The sequence below is a fragment of the Calliopsis andreniformis genome, chromosome 10 (genome assembly GCF_051401765.1).
Source record: "Calliopsis andreniformis isolate RMS-2024a chromosome 10, iyCalAndr_principal, whole genome shotgun sequence".
NCBI classification, from domain to species: Eukaryota; Metazoa; Arthropoda; class Insecta; order Hymenoptera; family Andrenidae; genus Calliopsis; species Calliopsis andreniformis.
In genome coordinates, this window is record NC_135071.1 from 14,689,128 (window position 1) to 14,711,206 (window position 22,079).

The 22,079-nt window shown below is 40.7% G+C and overlaps 5 protein-coding genes across 14 annotated transcripts; 3 read left to right on the top strand and 2 right to left on the bottom strand.

The window, feature by feature from the left end:
* Positions 1–6,848: 6,848 nt before the first annotated feature.
* LOC143184802 (uncharacterized) lies at positions 6,849–10,738 on the top strand. Of its 2 annotated transcripts, none has more exons than XM_076387280.1 (4): positions 6,849–7,069; positions 9,220–9,328; positions 9,388–9,644; positions 9,826–10,738. In XM_076387280.1, the coding sequence occupies exons 1-3, from the start codon at positions 6,969–6,971 to the stop codon at positions 9,601–9,603; spliced, it is 426 nt and encodes a 141-aa protein (XP_076243395.1). In that variant the 5' UTR covers positions 6,849–6,968; the 3' UTR covers positions 9,604–9,644; positions 9,826–10,738. The 2 variants fall into 2 exon arrangements, with proteins under 2 accessions (XP_076243395.1, XP_076243396.1); XM_076387281.1 differs by having other exon boundaries at positions 9,746–9,869.
* On the top strand, positions 7,804–8,864 carry Chchd2 (Coiled-coil-helix-coiled-coil-helix domain containing 2). The gene is made up of 3 exons (XM_076387279.1): positions 7,804–7,962; positions 8,155–8,537; positions 8,620–8,864. Exons 1-3 carry the CDS (start codon positions 7,922–7,924, stop codon positions 8,628–8,630), a joined length of 435 nt encoding a protein of 144 aa, XP_076243394.1. The 5' UTR covers positions 7,804–7,921; the 3' UTR covers positions 8,631–8,864.
* Positions 9,699–13,838, bottom strand: Miro (mitochondrial Rho GTPase). Of its 9 annotated transcripts, none has more exons than XM_076387273.1 (14): positions 13,136–13,838; positions 12,853–13,058; positions 12,721–12,750; positions 12,539–12,640; positions 12,430–12,471; positions 12,194–12,359; positions 12,016–12,136; positions 11,747–11,939; positions 11,392–11,670; positions 11,114–11,326; positions 10,838–11,034; positions 10,530–10,568; positions 10,265–10,342; positions 9,699–9,930 (listed from the first exon to the last, which is right to left on the bottom strand). In XM_076387273.1, exons 1-14 carry the CDS (start codon positions 13,332–13,334, stop codon positions 9,804–9,806), a joined length of 1,992 nt encoding a protein of 663 aa, XP_076243388.1. In that variant the 5' UTR covers positions 13,335–13,838; the 3' UTR covers positions 9,699–9,803. The 9 variants fall into 9 exon arrangements, with proteins under 9 accessions (XP_076243388.1, XP_076243387.1, XP_076243386.1 ...); XM_076387272.1 differs by having other exon boundaries at positions 10,271–10,342; positions 11,404–11,670; positions 12,721–12,771; XM_076387271.1 differs by having other exon boundaries at positions 11,404–11,670; positions 12,721–12,771.
* Positions 13,839–15,832: 1,994 nt separating this feature from the next.
* Positions 15,833–20,665, top strand: Hex110 (hexamerin 110). Its single transcript, XM_076388199.1, has 8 exons — positions 15,833–15,968; positions 16,304–16,644; positions 16,843–17,124; positions 17,210–17,709; positions 17,791–18,581; positions 18,656–18,792; positions 18,862–19,156; positions 19,232–20,665. The coding sequence occupies exons 1-8, from the start codon at positions 15,902–15,904 to the stop codon at positions 20,482–20,484; spliced, it is 3,666 nt and encodes a 1,221-aa protein (XP_076244314.1). The 5' UTR covers positions 15,833–15,901; the 3' UTR covers positions 20,485–20,665.
* Positions 20,666–20,747: 82 nt separating this feature from the next.
* Tpnc25d (Troponin C at 25D) lies at positions 20,748–21,806 on the bottom strand. The gene is made up of 3 exons (XM_076388200.1): positions 21,680–21,806; positions 21,021–21,441; positions 20,748–20,890 (listed from the first exon to the last, which is right to left on the bottom strand). The coding sequence occupies exons 1-3, from the start codon at positions 21,680–21,682 to the stop codon at positions 20,862–20,864; spliced, it is 453 nt and encodes a 150-aa protein (XP_076244315.1). The 5' UTR covers positions 21,683–21,806; the 3' UTR covers positions 20,748–20,861.
* Between the last annotated feature and the right edge of the window lie 273 nt (positions 21,807–22,079).

Consider the following 22,079-nt stretch of genomic DNA (forward strand, 5'->3'; position numbering starts at 1 on the left):
GTAAGCCTCCAGATTCGAAAGATGAGCTCGGCGATTCTCTTGAGGAGAGTCGAAGGAACAATGCTCGCATTCCTCTGTCGCTGGTCGGTTTTTTTTTTCTTGGCACCGATGCGAGATTTGTCCGCGCCGATGATAGTTACCGCTTCGAGTGGTTTCTGGGTCAGCACTGCACGCTCGTCAACCGAGTTCGTATTTCGTGCACGACACACTTTGCCATTCGAAATTCGCTCGCCTCAGGTACCCCCTCGCGCGTCGGCGAGCACGATCGTTACGCTGCACTGTTCGCGGTTTTATGTCATCGGCTCGAAGGGCGACGCATCGTAAGCGGGCGATAGCCGGCAACTGCGTTTCGTTTTTTCGCGGAAAGAAAACGAACGAGCGTCGTGGGCCCTTCGTGGGCGACTTCCGCCGCGACGCGTGGACGTTCGCGAGAGCCGTGGTCGCTCGGTCGGATCTCTTCGAGCACTCACTCGGTGGTGCGTTAAAAAAAGGAGCGTGACAATTCGCTTGAGGCAATCGACGTTACCGCGTAACTTACGTAAGCCATTTGGCTGATCGCGTGCTCTGGTGGCACACTCGCAAATCAGTCGGGATCATCGCGAACGAGACACGTTGGGAGGCTCGACCAGTGGGAACGTAACGCTCGTAAGAGCTTGAAACGCGTGTTTGCCGCAACGTGTCATTAGTGCCGGTATATACGCGCTCGTACCCTTGCTTCCTCGCGTTTAACCGCTCCTTCCACGATCCCCCACTATCCTTCAACCCCCCCAAAGATCACCATGCTCTCCCACTGTGGAGCACTTGCGCGCTACAGCTCGGCTTCGGCTCGTTTCAGCGTCGTACGATATTTTCTATATTCCTCGAGCCAAATTTCACTCCTCTCTAGAACATACTGTATCGAGGTACTTCATACGTCGTGAAATCCATGTTTTTCGGGGATTGAGACCTTCTTCCGATTTCTGCAAGGATATTGGTTATCGCTGATGACTTTCATGGCTTGCATGAGAAATGAAAATCAATTTTTATTCTAGGAAGCCTGAAAGGGGTTAAAATATACCCTCGAAGTATTCAATTTCGACTCTTCGTATAAAATAACTGCAATAACTGGTTTAGGGTGAATAGTTTTCAGATCTAGAGTATTAGAAATCTTTTTTTTTTTAAACCATCTTACATCTTACCATAGCTTAGATTTTATAAGTGCTAATAAAAATGTTCTGTATATTTTTTTCTACGCATTCAAAATGTATAAAAATCGCACTAAGCTTCTAAAATCCAGTGTACCATATAACAGTTCGAAGAAAACAATGTGTCATGCCAGAGTTAAGTTATTAAGCTATTTAAATTCCTGTGCAGCGAAATCGCGAAAGGTGACGGAATTCCGGAAATCCTATTACATCAATTCATTCACGCGAGGAACGATATCACAATCTTCCTGGAACAGTGCGACCGTATTCCAAGAAGCACGATGACTACTCCATTTTTCCCCAACGCGTCCAGTGTCCAAGATTCTCAAGAAAGCGTGCTGCGTCATCGCTATCGATAAAGAGTTAAGATTCTCTCGAACGGAACTCCGTGGAGCAGGATGAAGCTATTACCGACGAAGTCAATCTCTCCCCATGTTACCGACCAAGTCGATCCATCATGTTCGATGGCTCTCTTGAGCGCCGAGCGTTTTCCCATAGAGCGAAAATATTTGTAAATAGGTCTTCCGTGATCAAGGGATGTATACATTATCGACGTGCACTCGGTCACGGAGTTATATGATCCACTGTGACCTGACGACTACCTTTACCAACGTGCTCGTAACGGCAAGATGCGTTAAATTCAACCCGTTACTCGCCCCGTTACTTTTCCTCATTTCAAACGTCTCCGTCCTCGATTCGAGACTCTCACGTGCAAGCCTCGACCGCTGTGCTTCGATACTGTATATATGTAAACAGATGACTTCAATATATACAGGGTGTTCAACTTGCAGCAAATTATCCGACTGGCGCGATCTAATTCGAGCATCCTATCTCTACGACGCTCTCCGAAAATAACTCTTTCTTCGGCAGAGACATCATGACGACGCGAAATTCGTACTCTCTTTTAGAGGGCAGAAAATTTTGGAACCATAAATTTTATCAGTTTCTGCGCGTCAATTACGATATTAAACAAAGTTAAGCACAGTTTCGTCCTCGTACGCTGCATGTGACGTCTTCATCTGTTTATCGTGATTAGTCATGATATTCTTAGTAAATATTCGAAAGTAATGGTAAGCCAACGCTCCTTGAGAGCGCTTTACGATCAAAGTTTTCATTTCATCTGGAACTTCTGATACCGAGTCGCTGCGCAATAAACGGCGGCTGTTTTGTTGCTCACTCGATAATTAAACAATGAGCTCTGCATCCGAGCTGCAGCGTGCAACTGCGAAATACGTCGCATTTATAAACGCGTAAAAGGCTTCGGTTTATAGAGCTCTATTGCGTTCACGGTTTTTATTCGCGACTGCGTTCTCGCATCGATTCCACGGGAAGCCCGCGAGTCCCTTCATGAATATCTTCCCGTCTCCTTGAGCTGCAGGCCAACGAACCTTGACTCGGGTTGAAAGGCCATTTGCCCTAAAGTGTTTTATCGAGGTTAACTTTCGTGTACGTGAAGAACTATAGGGAAAAGATTAAGCCGTGAATAGTGATGCAATGCATCCTATGATTGCTTTGTATACGACGTGATTCACGAAAAGCAGACGCACGAGAAATCGATAAAGTAGAAACGTTTTCCTATACCGAAATAGACATCGATCGATGGCACTCCAGAATTTCCGCTTTATTTCCGCTGTGGATCACGTGGCTGTGATAGACTGAACATTTTCTCATCGAAGCTAACCTCAAATATGTGATACATTTTAACACATCGTTTAATAACTCAATTAAGACTAATTAATTTATTGGCTTAACGGAGCAAACGAATTAAAGACACGTTAGGTATCTCAAATGATATCTTATCGTTTATTGTAAGTAGGTCTATGGACCTGAAAATTTATGTTAAGACCTTTTGCTTCTTTTCTACTTTGCTAAATTGTTCAGTAGAATTTAGTACATCCATAGTTCTTTTCCAAGTTCGTATTAATTCGAAAGTAGAACTAAGTGAAACTTGGTTTACATCATTTTTAGAGGATTAAGTCTGATGGATCGAGTAAAAATTATTATTACGTGATGAAATTATTAATACCTGGTTATTGTAATCAATTGGAGATCTGAGACTGAGATCAAATGGTTCTTTTCAAAGAATTCTTATCATCGAAAATGCTGATGATGAGTCATTGCTGCGTATCAGGGTAGTCTCGTATGAAATCTACTTATAATACGAATGCACCTTGGAACCAGGAAAGAAACACTAGAAATGATTGATTAACGTAAATCGAATGCTCCCCATTTCCGTTTTTTATAGAATGAGGAAAGAGATTGGCGCACATTTTTATCAGTAATAATACGAGAATTTTTCGGAACTGTGATGCGCATTGGCGGAATAGAATGTTTTCTTATTAGCGACAGATAATGTAAGGCCAAACACGCGTAACGTATTATTATCCATGATGGCGCTTGACCCTGAGGCGAGATAAGTTTCGTGTACATACATGGATTTTAGTCGTATATATGCAAAGAGCTAATAACAGTACTCCTAACGTTTCTATTTAAGGCCATCAATTTCTTTTGAAATAGAAAAATTACATCTTGCACCTGTATTTTTCCCTGGCAATCAATTTCAGACGGAACGTCTATGAATACCGTTCCAAACAAGAAACTTCGTCTTTCAACGACACATAATACAACTTGGCCAATTAATTATTCATAATGGTCTCCTGATTACTTGGTGCTGTCTGTACGGAACGATTATGCACTTCATTAGGTCACCGGTGTATTTAATAAACAGTACTCCAAAGTGACGAACGTCAACATCGTTCCAATGACTATGCTTTGCAACCACAAGTTGTAGTGTTAAATTAAAATTGTTCATAAGCTATTTTCACTAACTTTCACAGGAACGACTGGTTCAACTGCCAATTTCAATTTTATACAGCTCATATAAAAACCTACGTTCAGAGAATTATATGACAGAGTAACTATTTTCGCCTTATCCTATACAGTACAGAGACGCCTTAACAACGTCTTAAGGACATCCAGTAAAATCCTAAAAATGTCCAAAAGAAGTCCAGATTATGTCTACAAGACGTTCAGACAAAAATAGACGTGTTTAAGACGTCCAAACTATATCGTACAACGTTCAGACATAAAGTGGATACAAAACAAACATCTACAAGACCACATGTGCTATCTGGGACTGTATTCTTCCAGAACTATAATCCATCGACTTGGTTTCTCAACTGTAATAATCCTCACGCCTACTTAATATTCACGTCAAGTGTTCCGAATACTTCACTCATAAATGATTCAGTGGAATTACTCGTAGCAATAGAATACAACGAACTCTACGACACAGGCAAAATCAGTCACGCGACTATCTTTATCAAAAACAATAGCTTCTGGCAACAACGTGACACCGGCTGCAAAACAAAGTCAAACGAAGGTCACCGAGTTTTTCGCGAATTTTTCTGCCTCCGTGTCACCCGCCTCTAACGCGGCCAGCGCGAACAAAGAGCCACCCTGTACGTGTACCGATACGGAGTACCTGAACCCTCGAAATTGGCACAGCGCCACGAAAGAAGTGCGCAATTCCGCGGCGGGCTTGCCACGCGTCCACGTTACCGGGAAGAATAATTTTGGGCTACGACGCAGGGGTGATGCTCTTCGAGAAATTTCAAGGGAAGGAAAACCGATGGACAAGGAGAGCCCATGAGAAAGAAGGAGCCGCGACAGCACTTTATCTGCGCGTCATCAGGGACGTCGAAGCGGTGAAACCGCCTGTCGTCTCCGCCGGCGAGGACGCGATCTCAGCCTGCGCCTTAAATTCGCCGTAACTCGAACGAGAATCTATGGAGGTTATTTTCGGTATCGCATCGGTTCTTTATTTAACCCAGACTTCCGGTCTCTGTCCCTTCTTATTATATTAGCGAGCGTGCACGAGTAACAGAGCAACCTCTCTCCCTCTTTCTCTCTATCTTTCTCTCCTCATCGCTGTCACAGACGATGTTTCACCGTCACCGTTCGATATTACGTCAGTTTCCACGATCGAGTCTGAAACGGGCAGAAAGGCGTCGCGAGGAGTCCGCGGAGTCAACAGTCCGCCTGACGGACCACCGAAGCGTTCGAGAGTCACGTGTGTGGCGACGAACGAAGAAAACAAAAACATTCACTCACCGCGGTCGCGAGAACGTGCTGCGTCGATCTGTCGATCTTCCTCCAGCATCAACTGGACGGTCATTCCTTCGAGGATCGGGCCTGGTTCACCGAGTTAACCAGCGACGATTCGGTGCTTGCCTCTGGCGTACCGATGCATCGGTACCGCGCTGATCCCTTGTCAAAACACTGGCTCGACCCGCGTTGGTGCACACGCGACGGCGAGGACGTGGTGTCACGCGTGTGCTCGGCGGCGCGCGTGTCAAGAAAACGCGACCAGACGGGAAACGGTCGCGGGTGCACGAGCGTGGAAAATCGAGGAAAGAGAAGGGCGTGTGTACGTGAGACGCGTTCGTCTATCGCGGCCAAGCCGTGGCATCGTGTACACTGAGTCACGAGCAACGTGTTCCCGCCGGTTTATGAAGAGCACGGGTTCAACTGATGTGCGCATGTGTCGGTGAATGCACCCGCCGCCGCGACCAACGCGCGCCTATATTGACACGTGTTGCACGACGATAACAGGGGCCGATAACACTGCACCAGAGACAGAAGAAACGACGCAGAAACTGGCTGCGCCGCTCGCTGACTGCTATGTCGTCTCTCTCCTACGCTCGGGACACTTCCCACCGTGTTTCGACCGTCTTCGTTTCCCTCTGGCGTTTTCCCTTCGTCTCTTTCCCTCTATCGCGGTTTCGAATTTCGAACGAGGACCTCTGCGTTCCATCGCGCTTACGCAGCGATAACGTCGATCCCCTTTGTTCGAGCCTTCGATAATTGTAATCTTTGCAAATGGATCGTTATCGACTGAATCGATCTGCTTCGAGGCTGGTCGATTCACTCGATTCGTGACCGAGGAATCCCGTGAATAGCAGGGTTGGCTCTGAAATTCAAAGAGGTGACTGATGAAGCGGCTGGACCAGGAAGATCCATATCTATGGAGTGCTTGAAGTTGTAAATGATATGAGATGCGGAATTATTGAGTCACCTCACAAATTAGGAAGAGCGAGGATAGAGGTCACTGCAGACTTTCAATTTGTAGTTTGAACACGGCATGTGAATTCTGTCAGCCTTCGAATCTTTCCGTTGTTTGGTGGTTGCTCATTAAATGTCGTTTGTAGTCTTTGCTGGATTACCAAATAATTCTTGAGGAATATAAATCAGCGTGTATCGAGGCACTTGATTTAATTAGAGTGATATGAGTGGAATGTTGATCGTAGGATTTTCGTACAAATAAAAAGAAACCACTGACATCTGAATGTTTGGCGACACCTTAAATAGCCAAAAAATGAAAATTGTTTTGTTGCGATTCTATACCATCTGTTGGGAAATCAAATACGATGTTGAAATAAGAATAGAGCGCCATCTGGTTGAATTCTGACAGAATTCTGACGAAACGCAGTTGCTCTTGAGATAACGTCAAATGACTCGAATTGCATAAACAAAATAGAGAGAAACAGAACACGTTCATTAACTAGCGAATTACGAATCACTAAATTATTGTACACTTTATAAATTTTTTTACGCATACTTCATTGATATGTCTACCACAAAAATAATGCTAACCAAAATATAATTTAGTAACATTATTATTAGCATGTAAGACTGTTCTGCTATTCCCATTTTTTATTATATAAATCATTGGAAAATGGTCATCTACTAAATTTTAGAAAGTTTTTTAAAAATATAATCGTAATGTTCGGACGAAGGAAGAGCGAGCAAAAAAGCGGAAGGCGAACTCGAGTTTCGTCACCGTATCAATCGTCATCTTCCACTCCACCATCCCAGCAAAAAAGGTAAAATAGATAATTTGAAAACACCATTCGTTTTCTAAATTATATAATATTCAATTTCCACTAGCCAGTAGACGATAAATCTTATATGCAAATACGAATAAGTGTATGTTATATCTCATGACATATACATATTTTACATGTTTACCTTTTATAAATTATCTTTAGTTTAGTAAATATTCTATAATAGAAATCAATTAAACATATACTTATTATGAGTAAACATCTAAAAACAGAATATTTTACGCGAAATCGTGCAATACTGATTCAAAATTCGTAACACAATTGCAAGAAAATCAATATAAACTCTCTGTTTCTAAGTAACAACATTTTCAGCATAAAAATAAGTTGCGTTTTATATCCTCAAATAACTGACATCTTCTTATACCAATAATTTAATTTATTATACGTATACGTAACATAATGAGATATCAAATTGTTAATTATAAAAATGCATCATGTTTGCCAACATCATCGCTCGTATTTCGTTTAATATGAAGTTGACTTCTTATGAATATTCTGGCAAATTCTTGACGACAATTATGACAGACGTATGCAACTAAGTTATTTAACGAAATTAATCGTTGTTCATTGAATTTATCGTGTTACGCAATCATAATTCTCTTGAATTTCTATCGATTTTGAATAGAGCTGAAGTATGCTTCATATCCGTCATAGTTGATTTCCTGTTTTATTTCTGGAAAGTTCACGTGATTCGTTCTGAGTCGGCGTAAAACGTTGGGTTGCGTAACAAAGATTAGGAACTAACGCATTAGTCGCAGTCTTTAAAGAAATTCGCGAGCAAGAGGACGTTTATTGTGATTGTGCAAAGTTCAACGTGCAATAATCTTAAACATGCCACGACGAGGACGTGCAGCTGCTCCTCCACCAAGGACGTAAGTATTTTTCACTTATTTTTAATTGTAACAGTGCTTCTGATTATCTGATAATCATTTTTTAAGCATGTAGCACGTCGTCCATTGTCCAACGCAGTCTTGACATTAAGTTAATCATACATACTTTCTTGGTTTCTGTTATGTTAATATTTCATCATAATATGACATAATTTCTATTCTTTTCTTTTATAGAGTTAGGCCAGTTGCAGCAGCTCCAGCTCGAGTTGCAGCTCAACCTCCAGCACATGTTCCCCCATCAGCACCTATGGTTGCTCAACCTCAGCAGCCATCCCTCATGGGACAAATGGCTGCTACTGCTGGAGGTGTAGCCATTGGATCTGCTGTTGGTCACACCATTGGACATGCTGTCACTGGTCTCTTCAGTGGTGGTTCCAGTGAAACTGCTGCTGCACCTGCTGCAGCTCCAGTGGCACAGAGTGCACCAGCCTCTGCACCTGCCGGTGGAGCTTGCGCATGGGAAATTAAACAGTTCTTAGATTGCGCTCAGAATCAGACTGATCTGACTCTGTGCGAGGGATTCAATGAAGCTATTCGCCAATGCAAAGCTTCTCACAGTGAGTATTTAGTTTAGAAAGTTTTTGAAACTTCAGATGTTGAATGACAGTAATATATGCAATTTGTCTGCTTTTGTTTCAGATTTGATTTAAAAACAGTATTCCAGGAGAAATGGAGTAGCAATTATAGGAAAAATTTAGGAAAACAATATTTTTTGAATTAATTTGACAGGTTATATAAAATGTTGTTTCTACACGATTATGTTAAAAAATTTATATCAATTATTTTCTACATGTATTATGAAAATGTAGTCTGCGTTTAATCGGATGAAACATTGGAAATACGTTTATGTTTAAACAATTTATGAATAAACTAATTCTTATGTACATCTATATGCTTGATTTATGTTCAACCCTTCCCTCTTGCATGCATTTTAGAACCATTATGATACATGAGATATAATTATATCAGTATTCAAACAATCTAAGGTATTTGGATAACTGACAGGGGGTATTGCAGACAGTGCTACTTACACTAAATGACTATTGGCTGATGTAATGTTCAAATTGAAATTTTGGGAACATAAGAAATGATTCAGTATGAACCGTTTTTTTTTATCGAACATAGCATGATTAAGATTTAAAATGAGAAGTGTAGAATACATTACTCTTTTAATAAATAGATAGTACTAATTTTTGTACTAACGTTATCTATGCACAATTTAAGTATATATTCATTTAGATTCAAGGCAAAAGGTGCACCGAGCGAACAACGGGCAAATAGCAGTCAGTCTTCTGTTTTTCAAAATGCTGCTAGTACCGCAGCGGGAGTTGCTCTTGGTTCTGTCGTGGTGAGTGCAAATATTGATTTTCTTTTACATGTAAATAGTAATTTGATTTGATATTTAAGGGGCAAGCGATTGGTAGTACATTTTCGGGAACCGCAGATCGTGGACCCTTTGTGAAAGCAGAATCTAGCGATTCTGCTGAGACGCGAGGACTTTGCGTTCCTGAAATACGAGAGTTCTTCGAATGTGCTTCTAAAACCGAAAACTTGGATTCGTGCAAAGCCTTTCACGACATATGGATGAAATGTCAACATGAATACAAACATCATGGTAGTTAATCGACGAATTAAACGAAATAATGCACTGATCGATGAAAAAGGTATACAAAAATGTTTTTACCTTTCCGAAAGCATATACAAAGACACGTAAGAAATTAATGATTTAAGAACATAGTTTATTAACTTAACGCGTTTTTCAAAGACGGCTTTATACTCGACCAAAGGAGGCAGTTAAATGTGCAAGAAAAAATTATGGTAGACTATCTTTTCTCTGTATTTAAGACACGCATCACCACGAAGCCCGCGACTGTGGCAACTGCAATTCCAAGACCAGCTTTCCACCAGACGATTGAATCTCCTTGCATCAGTCCAAATTGATTTATATGTCTGAAATGTCAACAATTATATCTCGTAACAAAGACACAAATGCTAAACAAATTCTTTAGTATGTTAAAATCCGTGTACAGAGTTGAATAATAAGCTGAACACGCTATGCTATAACGAAAAAAATATTAATTAAAACAGAGTTTGATCTTATTACACCTTGTTACACTTAATGTTAAAAAAGAACTGTATAGTTTTGGAATACATTTAAAAGTGTAGAAAATCATGGCAAGGATTAATTGTTTCATGCTCATGCAAAATTGTATAATGTTGGTATTATTTTGATATTGTAAGTCATGAGCACACCGTGAAAGAAACAAAAATTTGTAATACGAACAAAAACCTTGTAAATGAACTCCACCATTGAGTGGGAGAGGGTTTGTCAAGCAACATGTGGACCATACGCCTCAAACGACTGAAAAGACGTAAGACTATGTTACGACAGTCTTCACCATGCGGCTTGTCTTTATCTGAGCAAATCGCCTAACACATTTCACGAGTTTGAACTTGATTCTACGAGCAATGAAGTATAGACAAAAAAATGTGGTTCACGATTTGCTCAAGCTTACAATGTTTACGGTGTTGCAAAAATTCAGACCAACCTGTCTCTGTAAAATAATACCCATGCTCCTTGAAAGCGGCTAAACATGAAATCTTTTTGTTAGTGTTTAATAGTCGTACAATTTCAAAAATATCCTATCTCTCTTAAAAACTACAAAGAATATTAAATAAAAATGTTTGACAGCATCAAAACAAATGCAACGCAACTGTGAATCTATTTATTGAATTTTGTGTAACGGTTTCCGGTAATCGTGACTCTTTCTTAACATTATGGAACGTTTTGGAGCATTTTCATGTTCGTACAAATTGTCTCTACTAATTACTTAATATTTAGAAAAATCAAACTTACGGGAAAGCTGCCATTGTTGCTAGCTTTACGAAGATCTCACGTCGTACTGTACGAGAAATGCTATATGGTTGTGGTGGCATCAGTTTGTACTTATTGCAAAAACTTACTGGTTGAAGCAAGTATTCCTGTTTCACCTCAGACAAATCACTCTTATTTGCTACTATCAGAACAGGAATTTTACTATCTGCAAAATATTTCTAAAACAAAGTAGAGGGATTTGGTTATAAAATGATAGCAAATACTTTGTACATCTTTGTTTGAGACGATGTAGCTTACAATATAAATTCGTGCGATATATTCAAACGACTTAGGATTACTAGCGTCGTAAACTAGAGCTGCTGCGTCACACTGAATTTGTGCGGGTGTTAAAGCATCTTGAACTTTGTGAATATTTATATCTCGCAAAATTATTGTCTTTTCTTGACCATACACATGTACTGTGTTTACAGTTACATGTGAATTTGATGGAACCATTTCATCAGTTAATTTCTGCAATCATAATTCACGTCACTCAAATGTCATATTTATATGATAATGTATATTTATACACGTACACGTGCATATACCTCGAGTTTGGGATCAATAAACGTTCTACACAATGTTGTTTTCCCACTACATTTCGGTCCAATTACGTGACAAGTATAAACATTTCTACTTGATTGTTTCTTTGCCAAATCTAGCTTTTTTTCGCGTGTGACTAGTATTGCGTTTGTTTGACATTCATTATTATACATATTATAACCTAGGTATGCCATATACTCTAACGTTTTCCGTACATTTGTAAGAGTTAATAGTGCCCATTGACACATGTAGCCTTGAAATGTGATCCAACCCTGTTAGAAAATGATGAAACATTTATTACGAGTACAGTACATGATGAATATAATAATGAAATGGCAAGAAATGAACCTTTTCATTGGTTGGTACTGTGTACTTGTATTCATTGCCCCAAGGTGGTGCCAAACACCTTGAAAATAATGATTCCATTTCCGATGGTGAGAGAGCACCATCTCTATCTCGATCATGTTGCATGAACAACAATGTTAAAAATTCTTGACCCTTATGAGACAATTCAGTTGTGCAACCAGCAGGCACCTTTAATCTGTATAACAGAATGAAACGTGTATTTAATATGAATGAAATAAGCTTGCAATAACTTGCAATAATTGCATACTAACGGTGGATGTATATATTCCTTGGACATCTGCAATTCATTGTCATAGCCAAATTTTCTCAGAACAGCCCAAGTAGTCTCATTCCTCCCTCGTTGTATAAATAAACATTGAAGATACATAAAACCTACAATCAATGAAGGTATATTCTCATACATTTACTTTGACAAACTGTATAAAATACCTTTCATAGTAACACATCCATTGCAAATGCCATCTTGAATATTTTTTGATAATACAGCCTTTACATCTTCCAAAACTTGTGGTTGCAATGGAGTGTTAAAGCACCATTGCTGAAATGCATTTAGCTCCATATCATTTAATAAGCCATCGTTATCCAAATCACATGTCTAAAACATAGGGGAGATTATATTGTCTCTACTTAGTACACACATACAAATTTTAAATATGTATACTTACTTTAAAAATTCTTTGCAGTGCAATTTTACATTCTTCTGTAAGCTAAATATTGACACAAATTAGTAAATTAAGATTTTGATAATTATACATAATTTATAACAAATTATACCTCCTGAGTATCATAATTATATAATGGAGTCGTAGGATGTAAAACAGCTTTTTGTGCATAATAAAATGTTTCTGAAACATTTTGTAATGTTTTGGCGGAACACTGAAAACAAATGCATAGTAAGTGATAGTAATAATTAGTTCACTAATAATCAAGGCATATTACTACACACATAATCTTACCTCGATACAACTTTCAATTTCAGTGAACTCCTTCATTATAGGATATACAGCCTGCAAATGAAAAACAAGATCAAAATCAATCGCACGAAAACTTTAAATACAATACTCTTAAACTTTATTTTCTTCACAAACCTCGATAGTAGAATAATCAACAAGGTCAATCTTATTTCCCACAAGAACAATTGGACAACGATTATTAGATGAGCATCGTCTGATCAATGGTAACCAATAAGTAGCTGCTCTGTCTAACGTGTCCTCGTCAACCACAGAATATACAACACAAATTACATGCGCCTTTTGAATCTCATCAGTCAACTGATCCTCGGTTTGTTCTGCAGCTGCAAAACACAGATCCAAAACGATCAGTGATATTAACACATTCTATCTCATTCATGAAAATAAATATTGCACCCACCTGAGTAATCAACAATGTGTGTGGGCACCTGCTCAGGCGTAACATCCGCCGGTATCGTGATTTCCTCGGCCTTGAAAGGCACATCCTCTGCATACTCTTCGCTCACCAACGACAGTATCAAAGAAGTCTTGCCGACCCCGCGGTCACCGATCAACAGAATTCTGACGTTGCGCTTAGGCGCGACTGGACGTTGCACCATGTTGACTCAAACGAGACGCTTATCAAGTACAACAGCGGCGTTCACCGCTTAATTCGTCGAGGGCATTTTCGTTCCTTTCCAACGAGAACTTCCGTGTGCTCCCCTAACCTATAAGCTTCGCACCTTACCACTGCACCAACATTTAAAAACGTCACTTGTTGATAATATCCCGACTTATTAAGCCGACATTTTATCAGAGATTAGGATCTGCTATCAAGCACGACAGTACGTCTCCTTCGGCTGTGTACACGGGAAAAAGCGTTACTTCACCCGCTGCGATTGAACTTGCGCTCCGAGGGTGGCCTTTTCAAGGTTACGTTCAGCACTTTAGATGACAGTGTATTGTACACACATAAAATGTACACACGTGCACGATAGATGTTCCAGGGATATGCGGCACTAAGAAAACGAACGGACAAGCGTTGGAATTGTGTGGTAAAGGGCCGAGGGAATGGTTGCGTATCAATGGCACGATAAAGGAAGTAATTCGCTGTTTAGCGGAGGATGGAAAATTGGTTTATTCGTGGAACGAATTTCGTGATCCGCAGCGCCTACATTTAAATCGCACGCTGTGGTAGATATAAGTAAAGACTCTAGAAATCGATACTGCTCAAACATTTCAGCGTTTGAAATTGACCTCTCAATGTTCCTCTGAATTACGTACACACACAAATTCCTGCCTTTATTTTTATATATTCTGTTAGAATGTGTAAGTTAAGTAGAACTTGATTCTTGTAATTACAGCTTACTTTAAGTATAGTACTTTTTATAGCTAAATTGCGGATGTTTATGCAAACTCATACTTTTGTGCATATAACTGACGTAATAGAATCGAAATAAAGATCTGTTTTACTCTTCAAATATCACAACGTGAAATTGTATCTATTATTTTTTACATTTTTGAATATTCTGTATACTTTATTACTTTATTCTGTATATACTTTTTTCTCTACTTTCTAAATTTTCGATAAATGCATAAAAAACCTGTAGTTTATTTATAGTATTTTATATCTTGCAGGTGTATCGAACCATAGCGAATAAAGAAATTTTGCTTTTTTGGTTCTCAGAGATCTTAGCGATGATGTGCGTTCAATGACTTCACCGGAACATACTTTTTTTTCGAAAAGTTTTATTGCTTTAATTCAGGAACATATAGCCGAGCAAACACGCACATTATTTCATCAATATCATATAAAGCAAGTAGCATGAATTTGCTGCAAAATAAGTGTAAAAAATTGCTATTGATTAGGAATGACATTATCTCAAATGAAAAGAATATTTCTGCTTCTGTATATACATTATCGTATTTATAGATTATTTATTTTTGCAACCATGTTTATATGACTGCATGACGAAATTTCAAAAAGAATTTACATGTTATAGAAAATAATTTGAAAGTTTGTATTATCTAACTGCATTGAAACTGTGTTAGATTTATTGCATAGAGTCAGCTGAAAATTCTGCGCGTTAATTAGAGAACGTTAGATCTTGTATATGATTTCTTAAATGGCAGAAAATTGGAAATGATTAGAAATTTAATAATGCATGCTAATCAGTGCATATTCATGTAAATATCATTTGTTTTCGATAGGGAGAAAGAAACATTCTTGCTATCGGATTCTTCGTGTCTCCTGACTTATTTATTGTTTTGGAAAAGTAATAAGTAGATAAGATTCCGAATTGCGCTTTTATTATACCCCCCAGGAATATAAAAATACAGTCGGACCGCTTGCGAGGTAAACAAAGCGATAACCTTTGCACATATAGTCACCTGCGAGTTCAAGTAGACTATCAAACCGCATTATCCCGCGCGTGAAGACATTGATGACCCTCAACTTTTGTTGCTTTGCAGCTGTAGTAAAAATGTTCAAAATTGCGACATATTGTAGAGCTTGGCAAATTTTAGGAAATAAATCTACTATATCTAATTAATACAATTTATTAAATCCACGAACCTCTACAATCCTTATGTTTATCACGCATAGAATAAATGTATGCACCTCCACTTATTAGACACCTGAAATTATTAGGTACAGAACATATCGCATCGTATAAAATACAATGTTCAAAATAAATTAATCTGATTATTCATTTCAAATCTTTTCCTGACTAAAATTCAAATAATTTGAAAGTACAGGATGATTATACAGCCTATCAGTATTTTCGATCTGAATCTTTCCTTTGTAACAAAGACGCTGCTTTATAGTCTATCAATATACTAAAATTTATATTATAATATACCCAAAAATTGACATAAATAAAAATGAGATGATAACAGAAGGGGTGAAATGCTTCAGAAATGTTTAGGAGAATGTGGCAGTATAAGGGCCAACGACTCTTTGATTTAGCGTCTTGATGAATGATCTATTGTTTATGCATCTCATTGTTTAACCTTCGATTGAATGCGTCGAATACATTCGAAATAGCAAGGGATATCGCGGGTAGACTGCGAAATCTTGAGGGAGGTAGGTCGCCAGGTCGCCGATAGCCCGCCTGACTCGATAGGATTTGGGTATAAAAGACTGCATGAAGAAACGTTCAGCATCGCATCGCATCATTGGATCACAATGAGGTGCTTAATAGTCCTGTTGGCTCTCGTCGCTCTAGGAGCCTGTGGCAGCAGCAAACAAGCTGGTAAGTTTGCACTTCTGTCTTCAGAATTCTGAAACAAATTTCAACTTGTAAAAGAAATATTATAAGAACTGTTCTTTTATTGTCTTGCTATTCAAGTCATTTCTCACTGTACTATTCTCTTAAAACCTGAAGATTCACTATATAATGCAAGTGGTGCACAGTATAAGAGTATTGCCATTTAATATTTAGTAATTTGAACTTTGAATTTGAACAAATCAAGCTTGGTTCTTTGTATTCTTGCTGCAATAATTTAAAGTGCTCAGAGGGATTAATAGAAATTTGACTATTACAATATTGTTTCTTAGTAGTTAAATGAAATAATTTATTCATTTCAGCTGACCAAGAACTCCTTAACAAACAACAAGATGTTATCCAGCTTCTGCAGAAGATCACACAGGATATTCCAAACCAGCAGCTTCAGAACTTAGGCAATTCCTTTGACATTGAGAACAATGCTCATCTTTTTAACAACCCGATCGTTGTGAAATACTATGCTGGTGCTGTGAGAGCTGGTTTAGTTCAGCCGAAAGGCACAGCCTACAGTAACAGTGTTAGCCAGCTGCGCAAGGAAGTTTCCCTCTTGCACAGGATCTTAACTGGTGCAAAGGACTACCCAACTTTCCTGAAGACTGCTGTATGGGCTCGTCAGCATGTCAATGAAGTCCAGTTTGTCAAGGTATAATAATATTAAGAAATTTCACAAGTATGCTCTTTTACATTTGATTAAGACAGTATTCAATATCTTACATTGCAAATATGCAAGTTCTTATATATTTATACTTACTTATCATCAATTGCAAGAAAGCATACTCAATAATACATTGGTTTATTGAAAATTTCTATTGTACTAAATTTGATTTTGTTCAACCAATAGGCTTTGATTGCTGCAATCTTGACTCGCCAAGACACCCAAGGTATTATCCTCCCACCAATTTATGAAATCTTGCCTCAGTGCCATTTGGATGCTAGAATTATCCAGGAAGCTCAGGATGCCTCCATTCAGGCAATCCAGAAGGGCATTCAAAATATTGAGATCCCTGCCAACTACTCTGCTCTCTTGGCTCAAGATGAACAGCAGCTTTCTTACTTCACTCAAGATATTGGCCTTTCTAACTACTATGCCTACCTGAGCCTTACTGGAATGCTTGAAGACTCAGTAAGTAGTACAATAATATTAAAACAATGATTCATTGTAAAAGTAAATCGAAATTAATACGACGAATTATTATGCGTTCAAACAGCAAGAGGAACAGCAACAGCAACATCAACAACAGCCTTTGACGCAGCAACAATACCAGCAGCAGCTCGTTGGAAAATACTTGCAACAACAGCAATTGGGACAGCAACAGCAACAGCAACAGGATGTTACCGGACATGGATCCAAATACTTGTACCTCCACCAGCAACTTTTGGCTCGCTACGAACTCAACCGTCTTTCGAACGGACTTGGCCCTATCCAGAACATCGACTTCAACAACGTGAATGCCCCGTACCAGCCACATCTCCGCAATCTGAACGGACTTGAATTACCAGGCCGCCCCGAGAACCTTCAGCTCCAGCAACAGCCGCTGCGAAAGAAACTCGTTCAACACGTCCGCACTTTGGAGAAAAGATTAATGGATGCTATCGACTCTGGCCTCGTTATCACTCCACAAGGCATGTTCCTTTCTCTGTACCAACCACAAGGCGTCAACATTCTTGGTGATCTGATCGAAGGAACCGGAAAGAGCGTTAACCCCAGGTTAGCTTTTATCCATAAAACATAAAACTTACTTACCAATTTTTCTAAGGCTTATTAATCTACTTTCCAATTTCCAAATAGATACTATGGAAGTCTCCAGGCTGCAGCCCGGCAGCTTCTTGGCAACGCTCCCGAAGTTCAGAACATTTGGGACTTCTCTCCATCGACTCTTGAGCTCGACTCGACTGCAGTTCGGGATCCAGCCTTCTACCAACTCTACAAGAAAATCATGAACCTGTACCAGAGATACCAGCAATCCTTACCCGCTTACCAATGGAACGACCTTATCCTCCCTGGTGTTACCATTCAGGGCGTCGACATCAGCCAGCTTGTCACACTCTTCAACGATTTCCACCTCGACCTTGATGCTGTCGTTCCTCAGATCGGCCAAGGCCAGCAACAACAGCAACAACAGCAACAGTGGCAACGTTGGCAACAGCAGCAGCAACAACAGCAACCATGGCAACAACAACAACAACAGCAACCGCAGCAACAACAGCAACCACAGCAACAGCAGCAGCCACAGCAGCAACAGCCACAGCAGCAACAGCCACAACAGCAGCAACAGCCACAACAGCAGCAACCGCAGCAACAGCAACAGCAACTGCTTCAGCAACAATGGCAACAACAGCAACCACAGCAGCAGCAGCAGTGGCAACAACAGCAGATAATTCAGCAACAGGTCAAGGCTCATTTGAAGAGGTTGGACCACAAACCCTTCCAATACCAGGTCATCGTACAGAGCGAACAGCAAGTACCAAACGCAGTTGTCCGTGTATTCCTTGGACCGAAACACGATTACCAGGGCAAACCCATCAGCATTTCTGAAAACAATCACCTCTTCGTCGAACTTGACCAATTCATGCACAATCGTAAGTATAAACGCGTCTTTGAAACGTGAGGTATCTAGGAACATTTTGTAATTTTCTGTTTGTTCTCTTTACAGTCCAGCCAGGCCAGAACGTCATTATTAGGAGCTCCCTGCAAGCTGCAGGACAGAGCCACGACTGGCCATCCATTCAACAAATTCAACAAGGTGTCAATGGTGCTATCCGATCCCAGGAACCGTTCTTCGTTACTCAGGTAACTGAATTGTCTAATTCAAGCCCTTAGAAATGAGATCAGAGTCATAATGAAACTGTTTCTTTATAGCCACAGCAGATCTTTAGCTTCCCCGCTAGATTGGCTCTTCCTAAAGGTCAACCACAAGGTCTCCCACTTCAGTTGCTCGTCGTGATCACCGGACCAGGACCCCTGACCGTACCCTCTGGACCAGTGATCCCAGAACAAAACTTGTCTTACCGCAGTCAACAGCACCAGATTGTCTCTCCCGAGCAATACCAACAGCTGAAACAGCAACAACAAAGCCAGCCTCAAGGACTCGGAATCCAACAGACTGTGGAAGTTGCTCCCGAAAACTTGGCTTCTACGCAACAACAAATCGAAGGTGCTCTATCACCGCTGAGGCATAAACGTTCATTACGTATGGCCAATGACCGTATACGTCATTTATTCTTTGCAGCTGTGAGGAACCACTATGCTAAAGTCTACACCAAGTACCACGGACAATACCCGCACACGCAAATTCAGAACCCAGTTGGTCAGGGACAAGATATGACCTGGACCATTCAAGGAATCGCTGGTCTTCTCCAAGGACAACAGATTCAACCACTGCAAACACGAATTCTGCAAGCCCAACAGCAACGTGAATTACAGGGACTGCAAATCCAACCCATTCAGATGACCCAAGGTCAACAACAGCAAGAACAACGCGTGCCAGTCATTGCAATGAAATGGCAATCGATTCACCAGTTGCCGCAACAGGGAATGCAGGGCCAACAGGGTATGCAACAACAAGGTCTTCAGGGTGTACAACAAGACATCCAAGGTCTCCAAGGAGTTCAACCAGGAGTACAACAGACAATGCAACAGGGAGTACCACAAAGCATCCAAGGTCTCCAAGGAGTTCAACCAGGAGTACAACAGACAATTCAACAGGGAGTACCACAAGGAGCACAACAAGGAGTTCAACAGGGTCTCCAAGGAATTCAACAAGGAATTCAACAGGGTCTTCAAGGAATTCAACAAGGAGCTCAACAGGGTCTTCAAGGAGTTCAACAAGGAACTCAACAGGGTCTTCAAGGAGTTCAACAAGGAGCTCAACAGGTTCTTCAAGGAGTACAGCAGGGTCTGCAAGGAGTACAAGGTCTACAAGGTGTCCAAGGCATACACCAGGCTGGCCATGGAATTCAAGAAATCACGAACCCAAGCAGGACACAACAGGGTCTCGGCATTCAGGGTGCCTCCCAAGGACTCTCCTCAATTACTAGCCACGGTTCAATTCAGGGTATTCAAACTGGCCAAGGATCACAGCAATCATGGACAAACAACATGCCTATTAGAGCCTCATACGGTATGGGAGGAGCTCAAGGAGTCATTGCTACTCAACCATGGGAAGCACCTCAGGGCTACAGCGCTCCTGCTGGCAGATCTCTGAGCATGAGCAGCAACATCGCCGAAGGCCAACTGCACGCTGGTGGTTTCCAAGGCATCTTCGCCCAATCACAGACAGTTCAAGACCCATCTGTCAGCGAGTATTTGGAGAACCAAACGGTCCCACAAATCATCGGCGGTGCCATCTCCCTTGATGGCAAACCCCTCGGCTTCCCCCTGGACAGACCCCTCACCCCAGGCGCCCTCAGCGTTCCCAACATCTTCGTGAGGGACGTCCTTGTCTTCCACGAGGGTCAACCCACCAACGACATTACCCAGTAAACGTTCCTATGGCGAGTCACGCGCGGCATCGTTCGAAGCCGTATGCAAAATGTTGCAATGTTAATGCAAAGTAAAAAAAAAAGATTGTTCGACGCATAGCATTTATAATGAATAAATTGCTTTAAGAAGCAAATGTTTATTATAAAAACTGTCTTCTGTATTCACATCCTGCACCCTTCCTTGCTCAGTATGTTGAATTATGGGTTTCGGTTAAATAATTCTTAGATAGCCAAAGGAGATCTTGATAATTGAAGATAAAGAACTTCAAGTCATCGTTTTATTAAACAAATTACTTTAAATCAGCTAGAATTAATAACAATATTGAAATAGTGCTTCCTTTGTAGATCGTTTTTCGTCAGTTGCCTCAACATTTTTAATTATTCTCCTGTCATCATCTCCATGAATTCTAAAAGAAATATAAAAACTGTGTAAGACACTGCACTCCGAAAAATCTCAAACTCAAAAATACGCTATAATTCCCACCCTAAAAAAAAAACTTTAAAAAGCTAGTACTATTAAAACAGTCTGATACACACCATCAAAGTCAACAGTTCCCGATCCATCAGTATCAATCTCAGCTATTATACCATCAAGATCAGCACTAGTGAGCTTGTCATCCAGAGCAGCAAGAATCTCTTTCAACGTAGCCGTCGTGATGTACCCATTCCCTTCACGATCATACAAACGGAAAGCTTCCTTCAGTTCCTCTTGCATAGCCTCAGCATCCTCTTCCTCCAGGAATCGACCAGCGATCCTACAGAAGCCATCGAAATTCACTTTTCCGTTCCCTTCAGGATCGTTCTCCTCGATCAGAGCGTTCAGCTCCGCGTCATCGAACAACTGTCCCATCGTGTTCAATATCGTCGAGATCTTCAGGGTATCGATGAAGCCGCTCTTCGTCGTGTCGAACATCTGGAATGCCTTTCGCATAACAGCCATCTTCTGCTCATCTTCCTCCTGCAAACGATTAATCCAGTTTGTATCACAGACATTTCTCTGAGGACTCGATAAAAGTCGAATTGTCCTCTTCAGCTCTTCGAGTCTTCCTCGATATCTCGTTCACTTTAAATCGTAAATCAGAATCACTGGGCAAACTTTCGTGGAATTCGAAGGACTTGGGGAAGATCGAGGGAGTGTCGCTCCGAGCTCGAGGTACGAGGTGCTCGCGAGATCTCGACGCCTTCGCGACTCTTACCATGATGACGGTTCTCTCGCACGGCGGACGACGGATACCTGAAGTGCCGCGGCTTTTCCGTCCCGGTATAAAGACATCCTCCACGTCTGGTAAACCAGCTAGAAAATCGGTGGGCGCGAAAATAGAGCGGCCCGACGAAAAATGAAATATGTTATAAGTGAGTCCACCGCGGGAAGGTCGGCGTTAAATCATACAAGATCGCATTGAGACTTTAATGACCGGTTGCACCCTTCCACGCTTAAGTTACATCACAGAAGTGTGAATGTACATCGTTCAATACATCCCACAATGTGCCGCGTTTTTGTAGAATCACTCTTAGGAACATTCAAGGGCTTAGTTTTCGAACAAGGTGGCACGAAAGAGCCAATATTGTGTCACTATTTTTTAACAGCGAATCAGC